The 21,782-nt window shown below is 40.8% G+C and overlaps 1 protein-coding gene across 1 annotated transcript in view; it reads right to left on the reverse strand.

Moving 5' to 3' along the window:
• The window catches only part of PXYLP1 (2-phosphoxylose phosphatase 1), a 200,378-nt gene that overhangs the window by 155,856 nt on the left and 22,740 nt on the right, over positions 1-21,782 (reverse strand). The window contains exon 2 of the mRNA XM_053709975.1: positions 13,907-14,038. Within this exon, the coding sequence (XP_053565950.1) occupies positions 13,907-13,985 (79 nt within the window). The 5' untranslated portion in view covers positions 13,986-14,038. The remainder of the gene's footprint in view (positions 1-13,906; positions 14,039-21,782) is intronic.

The following is a 21,782-nucleotide window of genomic DNA, read 5'->3' on the forward strand; positions in this document are numbered from 1 at the left end:
TAAGAAAGGCTGAAAGACGACCACCACTGAACAAGACACACAAGCTGAAACGTCAAGACTGGGCCAAGAAATATCTCAAGACTGATTTTTCTAAGGTTTTATGGACTGATGAAATGAGAGTGAGTCTTGATGGGCCAGATGGATGGGCCCGTGGCTGGATTGGTAAAGGGCAGAGAGCTCCAGTCCGACTCAGACGCCAGCAAGGTGGAGGTGGAGTACTGGTTTGGGCTGGTATCATCAAAGATGAGCTTGTGGAGATTTTTCGGGTTGAGGATGGAGTCAAGCTCAACTCCCAGTCCTACTGCCAGTTTCTGGAAGACACCCTCTTCAAGCAGTGGTACAGGAAGAAGTCTGCATCCTTCAAGAAAAACATGATTTTCATGCAGGACAATGCTCCATCACACGCGTCCAAGTACTCTACAGCGTGGCTGGCAAGAAAGGGTATAAAAGAAGAAACTCTAATGACATGGCCTCCTTGTTCACCTGATCTGAACCCCATTGAGAACCTGTGGTCCATCATCAAATGTGAGATTTACAAGGAGGGAAAACAGTACACCTCTCTGAACAGTGTCTGGGAGGCTGTGGTTGCTGCTGCACGCAATGTTGATGGTGAACAGATCAAAACACTGACAGAATCCATGGATGGCAGGCTTTTGAGTGTCCTTGCAAAGAAAGGTGGCTATATTGGTCACTGATTTGTTTTTGTTTTGTTTTTGAATGTCAGAAATGTATATTTGTGAATGTTGAGATGTTATATTGGTTTCACTGGTAAAAATAAATAATTGAAATGGGTATATATTTGTTTTTTGTTAAGTTGCCTAATAATTATGCACAGTAATAGTCACATGCACACACAGATATCCCCCTAAAATAGCTAAAATTAAAAACAAACTAAAAACTACTTCCAAAAATATTCAGCTTTGATATTAATGAGTTTTTTGGGTTCATTGAGAACATGGTTGTTGTTCAATAATAAAATTAATTCTCAAAAATACAACTTGCCTAATAATTCTGCACTCCCTGTATGAGTGTGAGACACATTAATTTTGTTCAACTCACATTTCTTAGATCTCTGGAGAATTGGGCAATCCTTTACAGTATGCGTTGGGTTGGCATAATACATACAAAGCTAGTTTGCGCTACGGCGGCTCCGTTCTTCTGGGGTCAAAGGTCCCCTGGCAAGACCTATCTCCATAGGTTCTGCTGTTGGTTTAGTTGATGGAGAAAATAAAGGGGTGGTTGAGTATGAGCGAGGAACAGGATCTGTATGGTAGCGTTCTGTGCGCCTTTCTCTCAATCTGCGGTCAATCTGAATTACCAACTTCATGAGTAGTTCCAAGGTTTTAGGGAGATCAGTGCGAGTCAACTCATCTTTGATGTTATCAGCTAAACCAAGCCGGAATTGATTCCTTAGTGCGATTGGGTTCCACTGAGAGTCTGTGGCGTACTGCTTGAATTCCGATATATAGTCTTCAACTGGTCGCCTTCCCTGTTTCAGGCTGCACATAGAGGCTTCAGCAGTCAACTGGACATTGGTATCCATATACAGTTCATCCATTGTGTTCAGGAACACATCCAAAGATCCTAGTATAGGATCATCATTCTCGAAAAAGGAATCTGCCCACACCCTGGGATCAGCTCGTAGAAAGGAAATAATGGTTAGGACTTTAATTCTTTCTGTACAATAAGTTTTTGGTTTTAAATTAAAGAGTAACTAACAAGCGTTTTTAAATTGACAATATGATTTTCTCTCTCCTGAGAAAGGCTCTGGTATAGAGACTATAGGTTCAGGGGTGGAATCTGGAAACTGTGGTTTCTGGGAGATTGAATCCCTAATAACTCTCCTTAGGGATTGGTTCTCTATTTCAAGCTCTCTTAAGCCTTCACCCAGTTGATCCACTCTCTGGGATAAATTGTAGACTAACTGTGGCAGGTCTGTTGGATCCATAGTTATGGCTTAGTAATTATGTAAGGATCAGTGTAACTTTCACAAGTAAGTGTGAAACTTAGGTTTCAAGTGGATCTCAGCTACAGACTAGGTTGATGTACTGTGACTTTAAATGTTGGAATGTAACACAGAGATTATCATAAACTTCTAGGAGGTTTTTTTAGAAGCAGTGATTTTATACTGTGTAGTTGTTAGTAGTAATGAGATTGCATATGACTTGCTTTATGTAAGCAGCTGCAGTTGAACAAGCAAAGTTGTGCTGTTATTGATTGCACAGATAGACTGCTGGAGGAGTGCTTAAAGAGGAGTGTTCCTTCAAATTCTCTGAATAAAAGAATGTTAGTTTCAGTCAGCAGTAAATATGAGAAGACAGAGAAATGTTACAATTACAATTAACATGCAAACAGGCAGCAAAGAAACCTGTTGTAAAGCTCTGCAGCAGCAAACAGAAATGAAAGTTATGACATCACAACGGGGCGTGTTCCGGTCACAGAGCTTTGTTATCCTGTGCCATTTCCAATGTTAGAACAAGTCAATACATACAGTAAAATTGTTAAAGTGATAAAAACCTCCTAGACCAAGCCTGTGAAAGCTGCAAGAGAATGGTAGGAAAAAGTAGTTGCTCTTTAAATGGTATATCTCGAAGTGGATGCCTGTCAGCTCTCAGTGAAATGGAATTGTAGTGAAAAAGCTAACAGTTCTTAGAAGTATCAGATCAGGCTGTTGTCAGCTGGATTTATCCCATGAGAGGGAAGGAGGTAATGTTTCTCCTGGGAGTCTGTAGTCCCAAATCAGGGAAGTAAATTATTTGTAAGGAGCTTAGGATCTAGCAGCTTTAGGTCTCCTAGATGAAAATTACTACGCACCTAATGAGAGGTGCACAGGTGTTATGAAGGGAAGTTGGGAGGATTTAGTGATGCAAGTGCAGGAATCCTGACGATAGTATTTGGGACACCTGAAGAGAAAGCTGCGGCATATCTTGAACATTGTCAGAAGACTCCTGAACAGCATCCTTACTAGACAATGTTGGCTCAGAATCAAAAAGTCTATCCCTATAAAATATTTCAATTGGGAGATATAGGTGAGCCAGCGCCATAGATATGGCCATGTGGAATTGTGCCGTATCCTATGGAGGAAACAAGCCACCTTCCAGAAGGAGTAAAGTACATAGGGACACCTGCTTGCGTAGCAAAGGAAGGTTCTGGGGCATGCGCCTCACCGGATATAGAATCCTGTGGCAGATGGCTCAACGCAGTCTAAGGTCCCTGAGTCGGGAGAAGAGAGTACTCTAGAATGGCAATCAGGACATAACTGATGGGCATGGATAACCCGGGCCATTTCATATATATCACAAGACGCATTCTCCGCATCGGAGACATTGGTGTCTAAAAAATCAGAATCCTCCATAATCTTGGAATTACAAAAATGACAAACACTAACTGGCACCCTTTTTACACACCCAATGGCTGGAGCACTCACCACCTCCTGTGAACCAGTGTTAATTTTGACGGCAAATTTCAATTTAGTCTTAGTTTTAGGGCTCCATGTACTAAGCAGTCAGCGAGCTACCCGCAACAAATCTCGCGTCAAAATTCGCAAACTGATATGTACAAAGCCGTCAATTATGTTAAAACTCGCATCTTTAAAATTGCGAGCGTACTTATCCGCCAAACCTCGCTATCGCTCCATTTTTCACTGTAATTAGACACATTTGACCACCAACTCGCCAAAAACGAATGTACTAAAAAATCTATTTGTCCGCTCGCTACAATTTCCGCTCCCACCTCGTTATTTTTGCCTCGCCACCTTTTAGGTGGCGGGCAAGGTACAAAACAATAGGAAAGTCAATCTAGACGCCAGTCTAGACATATATAAAAGGCAGTAATATCAGCATTGTACTTACAGCATAACTGGCGTCTAATTTGTCTCTCATTTCCATGTACATAAATTGCGCCCAATTTGTCGACTGTAATTAAAGAGTAATCTATATTTTAAATTTGTATTGTATAGTTGTCAATCTTTATAATTATTTTTATATTAATATTTATATATTATCAGATCCAGATGAAGCCATATCCAAATTGTAAATAAATATTACAAAAATAACGCTCTGTTATCACTCTTCAAAAAATTTTGAACAATAATAAAGTTGTTTAGATAAGTTGAACTTTTATAGGAGCAAAATTCTATTCCCGTGACTACTATGATGTTCGTGACACCTTGCATGTCACGTGTTAATAATTGGCCAGACAATTCAACTGAAAGTTAAGTACATCAGCTTAGTCGCGGCGAGCGAGGCGTCAAATTTATCAACAATCCGCAACTGCTCGCGGCGGGCTAGACTTGTCTATTTATTGGGGGAATATTAGTACATAGCGACAGCGGACACCATTTCGCCCGCGGCGAGTAACGGCGAGTTTATCCGCGTCTACAATGACGGATGAATTGACGGCTTAGTACATGGAGCCCTTAGTCTTTTGACTAAAATGCCATTTTAGTTTTAGTCGTATTTTAGTCATCTGAATTGTTTTAGTTTTAGTCTAGTTTTAGTCGACTGAATCTCCAGTAGATTTTAGTCGACTAAAATCTAAGGGGTTTAGTTAAAGTGTAATGAATTATTTAAGCATTTCTCTATAATTTGCAAACTGATTATATACTCCAGGAGTAAACATAACACATGTTAATATTTATGGTATTAAGGTTTAAACATGCAATACAGGCACAGATTTAGCCGTTGTGATATGTAACATCTTTATTAAACTTAAAATTAAATAAAACCAAGTTTCATAAACAAACAGAAGTGCAACTTTAAAATATAAAAAAAACAAAACTGTAAACTGTATTGGCTGTATTGCACATATTACCTAATATAAAAACTTTAACAGTTCTCTGTTAATAATTAAAACCAGTATCAAGTAACTCAACACAACAAAAAGTTTCTGTAGCTAGCACAGGCACAGCATAACTTAAACCGATACTCGTGGGTTATGCTTATTTCTATAGGAAGAATCAATTTATTATTCACAGATTCGTAAAATTTTTGGCAAAGTTATTAGCACTGCTCTAGAACTTCCAAACTCATTATATACTCCTGGAGTAAAGGTTTATTAAACCGTTTTTATTTATGGTATTAAGGTTTAAACATACAATACAGATTTAACAGATTTAACTGTTGTGGTATATAACATGTCTTTATTTATCTTAAAATTTAATAAAATTAAGTTTTGTAAATTTTACAAAAGAAAAGTAATTGGATATGGATTGATTATAACACCTTGCATAAAATATTTTTGTCAGCAAATTTTGATTTAGTTTTAGTCATAGTCTTTTGACTAAAATGTCATTTTGATTTAGTTTTAGTCATAGTCTTTTGACTAAAATGTCATTTTGATTTAGTTTTAGTCATAGTCTTTTGACTAAAATGTCATTTTAGTTTTAGTCATATTTTAGTCATCAGAATTTCTTTAGTTTTATAGTCATTTTAGTCTAGTTTTAGTCGACGAAATTAACACTGCTGTGAACCAGACAACTGACGAGCAGACTCTCTGTCGCCACAGTCAGAATACGGAAGTGGAAAACAACGCAACCGCACCCAGTCACGAGGTTCACTGTGCCAGTCACAAAAAGAGCGAGCAAATCTAAAGAGATTGCGCCAATTGATAAGGTCGTTATGTTCCAAAAAGCCATGAGCCAAAGTATTACTACACATTAGCAGATAGAACCACAAAACAAACATGAATCAAGTCCCCCTGTTCAATAACCCCCCTCAGGAGATATTAACCCATGATTGCTATTTTAAGATAAAAGGGGTCCCACTGGGACCCTACCTTCTCTCGTTACCATTACATTCACATAATAAAATAAAATGAAACGATCTTACAGGAATCTGCGCCGTGGAACAGGCACACGGCCCTTCAAGTGCGACAGATAGTAGCCTCGCTTCTAACATGGACTTGAGTGAATAAAGGCAGGCAGCGAAACTTGTCAACGCTGATTGCCAAGGAGCTGTTAATATGAGACTGGATGGTTTTGCAGAAAGACTCTCCCTGCATCTCTGAACTCTAAACTTCATTCATGCCCTCACTGAGAGGCTGACAGGGCTACTTAAATCTCCAGTCCCATTTCGAAGAGTACTACCCTCCATTAGAGACTATCTCGAACTTCTGACACTTCTCTGCCAACCTCCTGTGACGAAAGGCAAAGAATGACTGGGGAATGAGGGAAAAGGGGGAAGTATTTAAAGTCTTTGGCTGGGGTGTCTTTGCCTCGGGTGTCTTTGCCTCCTCCTGGTGACCAGCTTTTGAATTCCAAAAAGTAATGAATGCAGCTGTGGACTCTTCCCGTTTAAGAAGAAAAGAAGCTGGTCTAATGCTGAATAAGACAGGATGGGCCAAAATCTGACCCTTAAGAGAAATATTTTACAAACCACCCTGTAAGAACTTGAGAACTCTAGGAATGCTAAAAGTACACCAAGTTAAATAGGTTTTCCAAATCTTAAATAAAATACACCTGCTGACAGGTTTCTTAGCCTGAATCAAGGTGTCAAAAACCTAATCAGAAGAAAGCACTAGCTCTTCAATCGCCAGACCATCAAGAAAAGCCCTTGAGAAAGAAGATCCTTTCTGAGAGGAAACCTCCAAAATTAGATTTGCAAACCAGATCTTGCAAGGCTAGATTGGAGCAATCAGAATCACAGAGGCTTGTTCCTGTTTGATTTTAGTACAGCCCTGTAGTAACGTAAAGGGATATGAAACCCAAAATGTTATGTTCATGATTCAGATAGAGCAGCAGTTCCCAACCTGTGGTACGCGTACCCCTGGGGGTACACGGCAGACCGATTGGGGGTACGCGGAAATATTGTTGGTAATGGCGGGACCACACACGATGGACTTACATTTGCACAGTTACCTTTAAATTTATAACGAGTGACTTTATCTTTGATCTGCCTGGGATTCTATCTACGGATCGGCTACTGGTGTGTTTTTGGCTAGAGGTTATGTAGGAGCCGGTGTGGCACATATGGTTTGGACTGGGTTGACTCATTGGGGCTTTTGGAGTCAGGTGGTAAGGAAGTGCGGAAGAGAGGAAGCGGAGTTTACTAACGAAGACAGTCCTGGGACCAAGTACTTACTTGCAACTCTGGTAAGAGTTTACCTTCAAAATGCACTCAACACCTGTACGTAGCCTCTGAAACTTTCCCCTGCATAACTGTGACATAGCCCACCGAGCAATCTCCTCGCTGAAAGGTTCACCCGCGACCAAGTTTTGAGTACACTTCAGATCCTCTTGCATATACAAAGACAATGATCCTATCCTGCTTTAAACTTGGTACACGTGCTTTGGGACTGACTTCTTTTCAACGTGTATTAATAGGCTTAGCCCACCTAGATCGTTCTTTTTTATGAGTGCCTTACATGTCATTAGGTTTTTTTGAGTTGTTTGATTATTTAGCTAACCTAAGAAAATAAAAAAAAACTTTTTGAGGGATGGGTGGGGGAAATTTAGAGAGGGGGTACTCATAAATTAAAAGCCTAATCAAGGGGCACGGGAGAGAAAAAACAGAATTTATGTTTACCTGATAAATTACTTTCTCCAACGGTGTGTCCGGTCCACGGCGTCATCCTTACTTGTGGGATATTCTCTTCCCCAACAGGAAATGGCAAAGAGCCCAGCAAAGCTGGTCACATGATCCCTCCTAGGCTCCGCCTACCCCAGTCATTCGACCGACGTTAAGGAGGAATATTTGCATAGGAGAAACCATATGATACCGTGGTGACTGTAGTTAAAGAAAATAAATTATCAGACCTGATTAAAAAACCAGGGCGGGCCGTGGACCGGACACACCGTTGGAGAAAGTAATTTATCAGGTAAACATAAATTCTGTTTTCTCCAACATAGGTGTGTCCGGTCCACGGCGTCATCCTTACTTGTGGGAACCAATACCAAAGCTTTAGGACACGGATGATGGGAGGGAGCAAATCAGGTCACCTAGATGGAAGGCACCACGGCTTGCAAAACCTTTCTCCCAAAAATAGCCTCAGAAGAAGCAAAAGTATCAAACTTGTAAAATTTGGTAAAAGTGTGCAGTGAAGACCAAGTCGCTGCCCTACATATCTGATCAACAGAAGCCTCGTTCTTGAAGGCCCATGTGGAAGCCACAGCCCTAGTGGAATGAGCTGTGATTCTTTCGGGAGGCTGCCGTCCGGCAGTCTCGTAAGCCAATCTGATGATGCTTTTAATCCAAAAAGAGAGAGAGGTAGAAGTTGCTTTTTGACCTCTCCTTTTACCGGAATAAACAACAAACAAGGAAGATGTTTGTCTAAAATCCTTTGTAGCATCTAAATAGAATTTTAGAGCGCGAACAACATCCAAATTGTGCAACAAACGTTCCTTCTTCGAAACTGGTTTCGGACACAGAGAAGGTACGATAATCTCCTGGTTAATGTTTTTGTTAGAAACAACTTTTGGAAGAAAACCAGGTTTAGTACGTAAAACCACCTTATCTGCATGGAACACCAGATAAGGAGGAGAACACTGCAGAGCAGATAATTCTGAAACTCTTCGAGCAGAAGAAATTGCAACCAAAAACAAAACTTTCCAAGATAATAACTTAATATCAACGGAATGTAAGGGTTCAAACGGAACCCCCTGAAGAACTGAAAGAACTAAGTTGAGACTCCAAGGAGGAGTCAAAGGTTTGTAAACAGGCTTGATTCTAACCAGAGCCTGAACAAAGGCTTGAACATCTGGCACAGCTGCCAGCTTTTTGTGAAGTAACACAGACAAGGCAGAAATCTGTCCCTTCAGGGAACTTGCAGATAATCCTTTTTCCAATCCTTCTTGAAGGAAGGATAGAATCTTAGGAATCTTAACCTTGTCCCAAGGGAATCCTTTAGATTCACACCAACAGATATATTTTTTCCAAATTTTGTGGTAAATCTTTCTAGTTACAGGCTTTCTGGCCTGAACAAGAGTATCGATAACAGAATCTGAGAACCCTCGCTTCGATAAGATCAAGCGTTCAATCTCCAAGCAGTCAGCTGGAGTGAGACCAGATTCGGATGTTCGAACGGACCTTGAACAAGAAGGTCTCGTCTCAAAGGTAGCTTCCATGGTGGAGCCGATGACATATTCACCAGATCTGCATACCAAGTCCTGCGTGGCCACGCAGGAGCTATCAAGATCACCGACGCCCTTTCCTGATTGATCCTGGCTACCAGCCTGGGGATGAGAGGAAACGGCGGGAATACATAAGCTAGTTTGAAGGTCCAAGGTGCTACTAGTGCATCCACTAGAGCCGCCTTGGGATCCCTGGATCTGGACCCGTAGCAAGGAACTTTGAAGTTCTGACGAGAAGCCATCAGATCCATGTCTGGAATGCCCCACAGTTGAGTGACTTGGGCAAAGATTTCCGGATGGAGTTCCCACTCCCCCGGATGCAATGTCTGACGACTCAGAAAATCCGCTTCCCAATTTTCCACTCCTGGGATGTGGATAGCAGACAGGTGGCAGGAGTGAGACTCCGCCCATAGAATGATTTTGGTCACTTCTTCCATCGCCAGGGAACTCCTTGTTCCCCCCTGATGGTTGATGTACGCAACAGTTGTCATGTTGTCTGATTGAAACCGTATGAACTTGGCCCTCGCTAGCTGAGGCCAAGCCTTGAGAGCATTGAATATCGCTCTCAGTTCCAGAATATTTATCGGTAGAAGAGATTCTTCCCGAGACCAAAGACCCTGAGCTTTCAGGGATCCCCAGACCGCGCCCCAGCCCATCAGACTGGCGTCGGTCGTGACAATGACCCACTCTGGTCTGCGGAAGGTCATCCCTTGTGACAGGTTGTCCAGGGACAGCCACCAACGGAGTGAGTCTCTGGTCCTCTGATTTACTTGTATCCTCTGAGACAAGTTTGTATAGTCCCCATTCCACTGACTGAGCATGCACAGTTGTAATGGTCTTAGATGAATGCGCGCAAAAGGAACTATGTCCATTGCCGCTACCATCAAACCTATCACTTCCATGCACTGCGCTATGGAAGGAAGAGGAACGGAATGAAGTATCCGACAAGAGTCCAGAAGTTTTGTTTTTCTGGCCTCTGTCAGAAAAATCCTCATTTCTAAGGAGTCTATTATTGTTCCCAAGAAGGGAACCCTTGTTGACGGAGATAGAGAACTCTTTTCCACGTTCACTTTCCATCCATGAGATCTGAGAAAGGCCAGGACGATGTCCGTGTGAGCCTTTGCTTGAGGAAGGGACGACGCTTGAATCAGAATGTCGTCCAAGTAAGGTACTACAGCAATGCCCCTTGGTCTTAGCACAGCTAGAAGGGACCCTAGTACCTTTGTGAAAATCCTTGGAGCAGTGGCTAATCCGAAAGGAAGCGCCACGAACTGGTAATGCTTGTCCAGGAATGCGAACCTTAGGAACCGATGATGTTCCTTGTGGATAGGAATATGTAGATACGCATCCTTTAAATCCACCGTGGTCATGAATTGACCTTCCTGGATGGAAGGAAGAATTGTTCGAATGGTTTCCATTTTGAACGATGGAACCTTGAGAAACTTGTTTAAGATCTTGAGATCTAAGATTGGTCTGAACGTTCCCTCTTTTTTGGGAACTATGAACAGATTGGAGTAGAACCCCATCCCTTGTTCTCCTAATGGAACAGGATGAATCACTCCCATTTTTAACAGGTCTTCTACACAACGTAAGAATGCCTGTCTTTTTATGTGGTCTGAAGACAACTGAGACCTGTGGAACCTCCCCCTTGGGAGAAGCCCCTTGAATTCCAGAAGATAACCTTGGGAGACTATTTCTAGCGCCCAAGGATCCAGAACATCTCTTGCCCAAGCCTGAGCGAAGAGAGAGAGTCTGCCCCCCACCAGATCCGGTCCCGGATCGGGGGCCAACATTTCATGCTGTCTTGGTAGCAGTGGCAGGTTTCTTGGCCTGCTTTCCCTTGTTCCAGCCTTGCATTGGTCTCCAAGCTGGCTTGGCTTGAGAAGTATTACCCTCTTGCTTAGAGGACGTAGCACTTTGGGCTGGTCCGTTTCTACGAAAGGGACGAAAATTAGGTTTATTTTTGGCCTTGAAAGGCCGATCCTGAGGAAGGGCGTGGCCCTTACCCCCAGTGATATCAGAGATAATCTCTTTCAAGTCAGGGCCAAACAGCGTTTTCCCCTTGAAAGGAATGTTAAGTAGCTTGTTCTTGGAAGACGCATCAGCTGACCAAGATTTCAACCAAAGCGCTCTGCGCGCCACAATAGCAAACCCAGAATTCTTAGCCGCTAACCTAGCCAATTGCAAAGTGGCGTCTAGGGTGAAAGAATTAGCCAATTTGAGAGCATTGATTCTGTCCATAATCTCCTCATAAGGAGGAGAATCACTATCGACCGCCTTTACCAGCTCATCGAACCAGAAACACGCGGCTGTAGCGACAGGGACAATGCATGAAATTGGTTGTAGAAGGTAACCCTGCTGAACAAACATCTTTTTAAGTAAACCTTCTAATTTTTTATCCATAGGATCTTTGAAAGCACAACTATCTTCTATGGGTATAGTGGTGCGTTTGTTTAAAGTGGAAACCGCTCCCTCGACCTTGGGGACTGTCTGCCATAAGTCCTTTCTGGGGTCGACCATAGGAAACAATTTTTTAAATATGGGGGGAGGGACGAAAGGAATACCGGGCCTTTCCCATTCTTTATTTACAATGTCCGCCACCCGCTTGGGTATAGGAAAAGCTTCAGGGAGCCCCGGGACCTCTAGGAACTTGTCCATTTTACATAGTTTCTCTGGGATGACCAACTTGTCACAATCATCCAGAGTGGATAATACCTCCTTAAGCAGAATGCGGAGATGTTCCAACTTAAATTTAAACGTAATCACATCAGGTTCAGCTTGTTGAGAAATGTTCCCTGAATCAGTAATTTCTCCCTCAGACAAAACCTCCCTGGCCCCATCAGACTGGTTTAGGGGCCCTTCAGAACCATTATTATCAGCGTCGTCATGCTCTTCAGTATCTAAAACAGAGCAGTCGCGCTTACGCTGATAAGTGTGCATTTTGGCTAAAATGTTTTTGACCGAATTATCCATTACAGCCGTTAATTGTTGCATAGTAAGGAGTATTGGCGCGCTAGATGTACTAGGGGCCTCCTGAGTGGGCAAGACTCGTGTAGACGAAGGAGGGAATGATGCAGTACCATGCTTACTCCCCTCACTTGAGGAATCATCTTGGGCATCATTGTCATTGTCACATAAATCACATTTATTTAAATGAGAAGGAACTCTGGCTTCCCCACATTCAGAACACAGTCTATCTGGTAGTTCAGACATGTTAAACAGGCATAAACTTGATAACAAAGTAAAAAAAACGTTTTAAAAGAAAACCGTTACTGTCACTTTAAATTTTAAACTGAACACACTTTATTACTGCAATTGCGAAAAAATATGAAGGAATTGTTCAAAATTCACCAAAATTTCACCACAGTGTCTTAAAGCCTTAAAAGTATTGCACACCAAATTTGGAAGCTTTAACCCTTAAAATAACGGAACCGGAGCCGTTTTTAACTTTAACCCCTTTACAGTCCCTGGTATCTGCTTTGCTGAGACCCAACCAAGCCCAAAGGGGAATACGATACCAAATGACGCCTTCAGAAAGTCTTTTCTATGTATCAGAGCTCCTCACACATGCGACTGCATGTCATGCCTCTCAAAAACAAGTGCGCAACACCGGCGCGAAAATGAGGCTCTGCCTATGATTTGTGAAAGCCCCTAAGAATAAGGTGTCTAAAACAGTGCCTGCCGATATAATCTTATCAAAATACCCAGATTAAATGATTCCTCAAGGCTAAATATGTGTTAATAATGAATCGATTTAGCCCAGAAAAAGTCTACAGTCTTAATAAGCCCTTGTGAAGCCCTTATTTACTATCTTAATAAACATGGCTTACCGGATCCCATAGGGAAAATGACAGCTTCCAGCATTACATCGTCTTGTTAGAATGTGTCATACCTCAAGCAGCAAGAGACTGCTCACTGTTCCCCCAACTGAAGTTAATTCCTCTCAACAGTCCTGTGTGGAACAGCCATGGATTTTAGTAACGGTTGCTAAAATCATTTTCCTCATACAAACAGAAATCTTCATCTCTTTTCTGTTTCTGAGTAAATAGTACATACCAGCACTATTTTAAAATAACAAACTCTTGATTGAATAATAAAAACTACAGTTAAACACTAAAAAACTCTAAGCCATCTCCGTGGAGATGTTGCCTGTACAACGGCAAAGAGAATGACTGGGGTAGGCGGAGCCTAGGAGGGATCATGTGACCAGCTTTGCTGGGCTCTTTGCCATTTCCTGTTGGGGAAGAGAATATCCCACAAGTAAGGATGACGCCGTGGACCGGACACACCTATGTTGGAGAAAAGGTTGGGATAGAGCATACAATTCTAAACATCTTTTCAATTTACTTCTATTACCAAATTTGCTTTGCTCTCTTGGCATTGATTACTGAAAGAGTAGCAATGCAATGCTGGGAGATAGCTGTACACATTAGGTAAGCTAATGAAATGAGGCATATATGTACAGCCACCAATTAGCTGCTAGCTCCTGCTGCTCTTAAAGGGACATAAAACCCCACATTTTTATTTTCTGATTCAGATAGGACATACAATTTTAAACAACTTTCCAATTTACTTCTATTATCAAATGTTCTTCATTTTTATGTTATCCTTTGTTGAAAAGCAGGCATGTAAGCTCAGGAGTGTGCATGTGTCTACAGTACTATATGGCAGCAGTTTTGTAACAATGTTATACATTAGTGTGCAGTGTTTATTAAAGAATGAAGATTTCTTATTGGAAATTTGTTATGGAATTTCCCTATATAAGTTTCAGTGTTTTTCCTAATACTATTAAATTTAGTGCTTGTTAGAGAAAAGTCAAACCACATAAGAGTTACTTACAGAATTGTAGACTGAGGCTTAGAAAGGCAAGGAGTGCAGCAAATGCCAGCAGTAGAAGAAATCTGTTTCTCACAAGCATTCTTCTGTTTCTTCTACTTTTTCATCATGGTTTCATTCTTTGCTGGACATTTCCTATTAAAGAAAACCATTATTATAATTAATATTTTTTCTATTTACATCTGTAACAACTACAAAATGTAAATGTTGCATCCTAGAATAGACAGAAGCATTGGAATCCCTAACAACTGCCAAATTGCAAAGACAAATTACAATCTGCATATCCCAAACCCACCATAAGTCTAAAACCCTTCTTCTGTAAATAAGTGCTATCGCAAATTACTCCTCAACCTAGAAGGAATTTATTATTTTCATTGTTTTTTTCCAATAGTTAATTTGTCTCCTTTGCTGTGGCAAATAACAGAGAGATGTAAATGAGTGTGTGCTCTGAGATATCCACTCCCTGTGTATAATGTTGTCGTCATATGTATGATAAAGGAAATACAGCCTCTCTAAAAAGGGGAAGGGGGTGTAAGTACAGTTTTCATATGTATTTTACATCAAAAGATGACAAAATAGATAATGAATGTGAACTTTAATGCTTTTGTTAAAGGGACATTGCACGTTCTTAATCAAGAAAATTCAACCTAAATATTCCTTTAACCCTTTCACTACTGAGCCACTTTCACACCCGTTTGCTAGAGATGTTTTTTTTTTTATATTTTTTATTGAGGTTTAGTATATCGTACAGTACACAAGCGATAATACATTTGGCATACGAATGCAAAAATAAAGGTAAGAACAGTTGCATTAACAAAAAAAGTTCAATTGTATCTGTAACATCACAAATAACGTTAAAAAAAAAAACAGATTGGCCTGTTCGTTAGACACACAAATAGCAAAACTCGTACAATTGAAATGCCATTGTACTGTACAGTGCACTGAATCACTCATGGTAACTCGCATTAAAAATACTAAACCTTATTTGCATAAATTTCAATACAAGGAGTATCTATAACAAGATAAAATAATAAAATGAGAATCTAAATAATCTAAAAGGTTTGATAATCTAAAAAACAAAAAGAAAAGATATCCTGCCGTTATTACAACTAGAGAGAAGTCAAAATATAGTATTATTATCAATTTAGCAGCAAAATCTGTATATTTAGAATAGGAAAGAAGTAAAACCCTATTGCCACATATCTAGAATCAAATGATGTCAAATCGGAATAGACCAATACGACATTCACAATACAGGGGTTTGCGTGAGATATCTATATGCAATACTTTAATATAAAATATTATGTGTAAAGTGAGCTGCAGATTAAGAAGAGTTGATTTTGAAATAGCAATTGCAAACTGTAAAGCTGTTCACTTTATATATATATATATATATATATATATATATATATATATATATATATAATTTTCAAATATTGAAATATAGAGACAAAAAGGTACCATCAATACAAGGTGTCATACAATAGAAGAGACCACTCCTGGGCCTCATAATAAAAATCTCTTTGTTTGCGTAGTCAACTCGTGAATCACGCACATAGAAAAATATTTTGAAACCAGTAGTGAGATAGCTATATGTAGTATTATAATATAAAATACAAGGTGTATATAATGAGCTAAAGATTAAGAGGAGTGGGTCTCGAAATAACAATTATAATTAATTGTAAAGCTGTTCGCTTATTTAAATAAATTGCCAAATATTGTTATATAGGAGACCAGCTCAGTAAATATTAGATTCCCTTATTCAATACCTTAGGCCTATATACTCGAGTAGCCAGCTGGAGAAGATAGGTAGACAAAATGTTAACTTTAACTGTATCAATTACATGGTAATTGGAGTGTGGGAGGATCAACTTTTTAATATAGGTTGGCAAATGCAAACTTAAATATATAAACTGCCAGGCCTACATATCTTGATATGTATAGATTCTTATATCATCAAAGCCTCAATGGAAAACTGTAGCTTCTAACTATCCGTTAGTTCAAACACCTTTAATAGGCTGGAGATTAATGTGGGTAGATTCCAAAGTAAAATCTATTAACTGTAAAACTATTTACTCCAAAATAGAAATGTACTATTGACATGTCACCTTTAATATTCAAGCTAACTGTACCTCAGTAAACAGCTAGGTAAAATAGGTATCACTCTATATTTTGTACGTATAATTAAAGTAGCGGTGTTTGCAAGATAAACCGCAGATTCAGTCTCTGGAGAAAATCTGCTGAAGCCAGAGTACATTTATAAGTGGGGGGATAGAACCTTGGAGCCAGCCGGCTATTCAAATACTAACTGTAATTTAAAGTAACTTAAATAGATCTTAAAACTTTTACTGATAGGTAAAGATCAGCCACCATATTTTACCCATCACAACCTTCAACACTTAGCAAAAGGACCTTTTACTTTCAGGTGATATTACCGTCATAGCTAATGAGAAAACAAAATAACAAGAACAAAATATAAAGCAATCTTGATAAAATAAGTCTCATTTAAAGTAAGTTGAGCATCAAATTTAGAAGCATTAAAGGGACAGTCTACACCAGAATTTTTATTGTTTTAAAAGATAGATAATCCCTTTATTACCCATTCCCCAGTTTTGCATAACCAACACAGTTATATTAATACCCTTTTTACCTCTGTGATTATCTTGTTTCTAAGCCTCTGCAAACTGCCCCTTTATTTCAGTTCTTTTGACTGACTTGCAGTTTAGCCAATCAGTGCCTGCTCCCAGATAACTTCCCGTGCATGAGAACAGTGTTATCTATATGAAATACATGAACTAACACCCTCTAGTGGTGAAAAACTGTTAAAATGCATTCTGAAAAGAGGTGGCCTTCAAGGTCTAAGAAATAAGCATATGAACCTCCTAGGTTAAGCTTTCAATTAAGAATACCAAGAGAACAAAGCAAAATTGGTGATAAAAGTAAATTGGAAAATTGTTTAAAATTACATGCTCTAGCTGAATCATGAAAGTTTTTTTTGGCCTAGACTGTCCCTTTAAGTCAGCTATCTTGCAGACTAGCCACTCTCAGCTCCATTGAAAAGGAGAGTCAGCCTATTCCTGCCTTCACGACTGTGGAGTAAAGCACTTGCATAATATTTTCTTCCTGTGTAACTTCCCTACTGAGTTGAGAAAGTCTCAAGCAATTTCTTGGAGTGCAAGATAGTTCTTTAGAGTTATTTTTTCTAGGGCCAATCCAGTTCTCTGTATTAACCAAAGAATCATCATTCAAGCGCATATCTGTGGTATTAATCCAACAACCAAACAGTGTCAGCTGAGAAGCATAAAGTTCTGTGAGGGCTGGGGCTGCTTCTTTAGGATCCTCAATGTAAGCAAATTGGGTTGGCGGGGGGTGCCAGGGCCCCAAAGCACCCCCCTACCACCTGACATATGGATACAGATCTCTCATTAAGACCGTTGGAAGTAGTATCTATGACAGCAAAGGCTTCATGATGCTAACTGAGCAATCTCGTAAGCTCCTTTAGTAGATTAAAAGACGTTGTCATAGATCTATGAAGTGTATCTTGGAATTGGGGTGAAAGTAGTTTCTATACCACTTGTACAATTTAGTTCTTGCAAGTTGTAGGATAATAATTTATATGGTCGTTAGCTGGTAATTGAAGACTTGACTGATAAACTGCATGTCTGTGTGAAGAGAGACTTTTTTATACATGCAATAGGACCAGGTGCAATCGTTATGAGGTGGCTTAATAAACCGTCTGTGTAGCTTCCAAAGGTGAAGTTGTGCAGTATTAAGATGTTTGACGTTTCACAGGGCAAAGATATTATAAAGATACTTGCGGTTTTTATAAGTTTTCTCAACACCCTCTGCTACGCATTATTTGGAAAATGGCTGCCACCCTTCCGTTCACCACGGGCCTTGTTTCCACAGCCGCTGAGGTTATCCGCTAAATAAGCATCTCCTTGAGTGAAAGATGAGTAGATGGATCACCAAAAGATTGAGTTAACTGTCCAGATCTAAATTTTTGGTTTGAAGCTGTGTTAGGTCATTAAATCAACAGGTTATTGCCGGAGCTGCAGTGGCATGCGACCGCTCACGCTCCCGGCTGGCTCAGCCCCGCTAGAGGTGTTTTTAGTTGTTTAAATTGTATCTTCTGTGAGATAGTCACTCAAACTATTCCTCTATTTTTCAGCAGACCAAGCATTTTTAGAAAATAACTTTAGTTTGCAGAAATATCATAATATGAGAAAACACCATCTGAAATGCAACCCCCCCCAAAAAAAAAAACACAAAAAAAAACACAAAACCAACCAATAATTACATTTTTGGGCCATTTTTTATGGTGTACTTAAGTAAATAGCAGCACAGGGGTCATTTTTTGTTTATTGTTTTAAATGAGTCACTTGTCCCTCTAGCCCAAATGGGGGTGTTAATAGGGGCTCCATTAGAGCCCCCCTTGTTAAAGGGACAGTATACACCAATTTTCATATAACTGCATGTAATAGACACTACTATAAAGAATAATATGAACATATACTGATATAAAAATCCAGTGTAAAAGTTAAAAAACAAAATTTATGCTTACCTGATACATTTATTTATCTTGTGGTGTATCCAGTCCACGGATTCATCCATTACTTGTGGGATATTCTCCTTCCCAAAAGGAAGCTGCAAGAGGATCACCCACAGCAGAGCTGTCTATATAGCTCCTCCCCTAACTGCCACCTCCAGTCATTCGACCGAAGACAAGCAAGAGAAAGGAGAAACTATAGGGTGCAGTGGTGACTGTAGTTTAAAAATTAAAAACACCTGCCTTAAAATGCAGGACTGGATACACCACAAGAGAAATAAATTTATCAGGTAAGCATAAATTTTGTTTTCTCTTGTAAGGTGTATCCAGTCCACGGATTCATCCATTACTTGTGGGATACCAATACCAAAGCTATAGGACACGGATGAAGGGAGGGGCAAGGCAGGCGCTTAAACGGACGGCACCACTGCCTGTAAGACCTTTCTCCCAAAAATAGCCTCTGAAGAAGCAAAAGTATCAAATTTGTAGAATTTACAAAAAATAATGAAGCAAAGACCAAGTCGCCGCCTTACAAATCTGTTCAACAGAAGCCTCATTTTTAAAAGCCCATGTGGAAGCCACCACTCTAGTGGAATGAGCTGTAATTCTTTCAGGAGGCTGCTGGCCAGCAGTCTCATAAACTAAGCGGATTATACTTCTTAACCAAAAAGAAAGATTAGTTGCTGAAGCCTTTTGGTCTCTCCTCTGTCCAGAGTAGACAACAAACAATGCAGATGTTTGACGAAAATCCTTAGTAGCTTGTAAATAAAACTTTAAGGCACGAACCACGTTGAGATTGTGTAATAGACGTTCTTTCTTTGAAGAAGGATTAGGACACAGTGACGGAACAACAATCTCCTGATTGATATTCTTATTAGAAACCACCTTAGGAAGAAACCCAGGTTTGGTACGCAAAACTACCTTATCTGCATGGAAGATCAGATAAGGGGAATCACACTGTAAGGCAGATAACTCTGAAACTCTTCGAGCCGAAGAGATAGCTTCCAAAAACAGAACTTTCCAAGATAAAAGCTTGATATCTATGGATGCAGAGGTTCAAACGGAACCCCTTGAAGAACTTTAAGAACTAAATTTAAACTCCATGGCGGAGCAACCGGTTTAAACACAGGCTTGATTCTAACTAAAGTCTGACAAAACGCCTGAACGTCTGGAACATCCGCCAGACGCTTGTGCAAAAGAATAGACAGTGCAGAGATCTGTCCCTTTAAGGAACTAGCTGACAATCCCTTCTCCAATCCTTCTTGGAGAAAAGATAATATCCTAGGAATCCTGACTTTACTTCCTGAGTAACCCTTGGATTCCCACCAATGAAGATATTTACACCATATCTTATGATAGATTTTCCTGGTGACAGGCTTTCGAGCCTGAATTAAGGTATCAATGACCGACTCGGAGAAACCACGTTTTGATAAAATCAAGCGTTCAATCTCCAAGCAGTCAGACGCAGAGAAATTAGATTTGGATGGTTGAAAGGACCCTGAAGTAGAAGGTCCTGCCTCAGCGGCAGAGTCCATGGTGGAAGGGATGACATGTCCACCTGATCTGCATACCAAGTCCTGCGTGGCCACGCAAGTGCTATCAAAATCACCGAAGCTCTCTCCTGCTTGATCTTGGCAATCAGACGAGGGAGCAGTTGAAACGGTGGAAACACATAAGCCAGGTTGAAGGACCAAGGCGCTGCTAGAGCATCTATCAGCGCTGCCTTGGGATCCCTGGACCTGGATCCGTAACAAGGAAGCTTGGTGTTCTGACGAGACGCCATGAGATCCAGTTCTGGTTTGCCCCAAAGTTGAATCAACTGTGCAAACACCTCCGGATGGAGTTCCCACTCCCCGGATGAAAAGTCCGCCTCCCAGTTCTCTACTCCTGGGATATGGATAGCTGATAGATGGCAAGAGTGAACCTCTGCCCATAGAATTATTTTTGAAACCTCCAACTTTGCTAGGGAACTCCTTGTTCCCCCTTGATGGTTGATGTAGGCTACAGTCGTGATATTGTCCGACTGAAATCTGATGAACCTGACCGCAGCAAGCTGAGGCCAAGCCTGAAGAGCATTGAATATCGCTCTTAGTTCCAGAATGTTTATCGGAAGGAGTGCCTCCTCCTGAGTCCACGAGTCCTGAGCCTTCAGGGAGTTCCAGACTGCACCCCAGCCCAAAAGGCTGGCATCTGTCGTTACTATTGTCCAATCTGGCCTGCGGAAGGTCATACCCTTGGACAGATGGACCCGAGATAGCCACCAGAGAAGAGAATCCCTGGTCTCTTGATCCAGATTTAATAGAGGGGACAAATCTGTGTAATCCCCATTACCCTGACTGAGCATGCAGAGTTGCAGCGGTCTGAGATGTAGGCGGGCAAACGGCACTATGTCCATTGCCGCTACCATTAAGCCGATTACTTCCATACACTGAGCCACTGAAGGGCGAGAAGTAGAATAAAGAACACGGCAGGAATTTAGAAGTTTTGACAACCTGGCCTCTGTCAGGTAAATCTTCATTTCTACAGAATCTATCAGAGTTCCTAGGAAGGAAACTCTTGTGAGAGGGGATAGAGAACTCTTTTCTTCATTCACTTTCCACCCATGAGACCTCAGGAATGCCAGAACAATGTCCATATGGGACCTGGCGATTTGAAAATTCGATGCCTGTATCAGAATGTCGTCTAGGTAAGGGGCTACTGCTATACCCCGCGGCCTTAGGACCACTAGGAGTGACCCTAGAACCTTTGTAAAGATTCTTGGTGCCGTAGCTAACCCAAAGGGAAGAGCCACAAACTGGTAATGCCTGTCTAGGAAGGCGAACCTAAGAAACCGATGATGATCTCTGTGTATTGGAATGTGAAGATAAGCGTCCTTTAAGTCCACGGTAGTCATATATTGACCCTCCTGGATCATAGGTAGGATGGTTCGAATAGTCTCCATCTTGAAGGATGGGACCCTGAGAAATTTGTTTAGGATCTTGAGATCTAAGATTGGTCTGAAGGTTCCCTCTTGCTTGGGAACTACAAACAGATTTGAATAGAAGCCTTGCCCCTGTTCCTCCTTTGGAACTGGGTGGATCACTCCCATAACTAGGAGGTCTTGAACACAATGCAAGAATGCCTCTCTCTTTAGCTGGTTTGCAGATAATTGTGAGAGATGAAATCTCCCTTTTGGGGAAGAAGCTTTGAAGTCCAGAAGATATCCCTGGGACACAATTTCCAACGCCCAGGGATCCTGGACATCTCTTGCCCAAGCCTGGGCGAAGAGAGAAAGTCTGCCCCCTACTAAATCCGTCTCCGGATTGGGGGCTGATCTTTCATGCTGTCTTA

This window comes from Bombina bombina, chromosome 4, assembly GCF_027579735.1.
Source record: "Bombina bombina isolate aBomBom1 chromosome 4, aBomBom1.pri, whole genome shotgun sequence".
In the NCBI taxonomy this organism is placed as follows: Eukaryota; Metazoa; Chordata; class Amphibia; order Anura; family Bombinatoridae; genus Bombina; species Bombina bombina.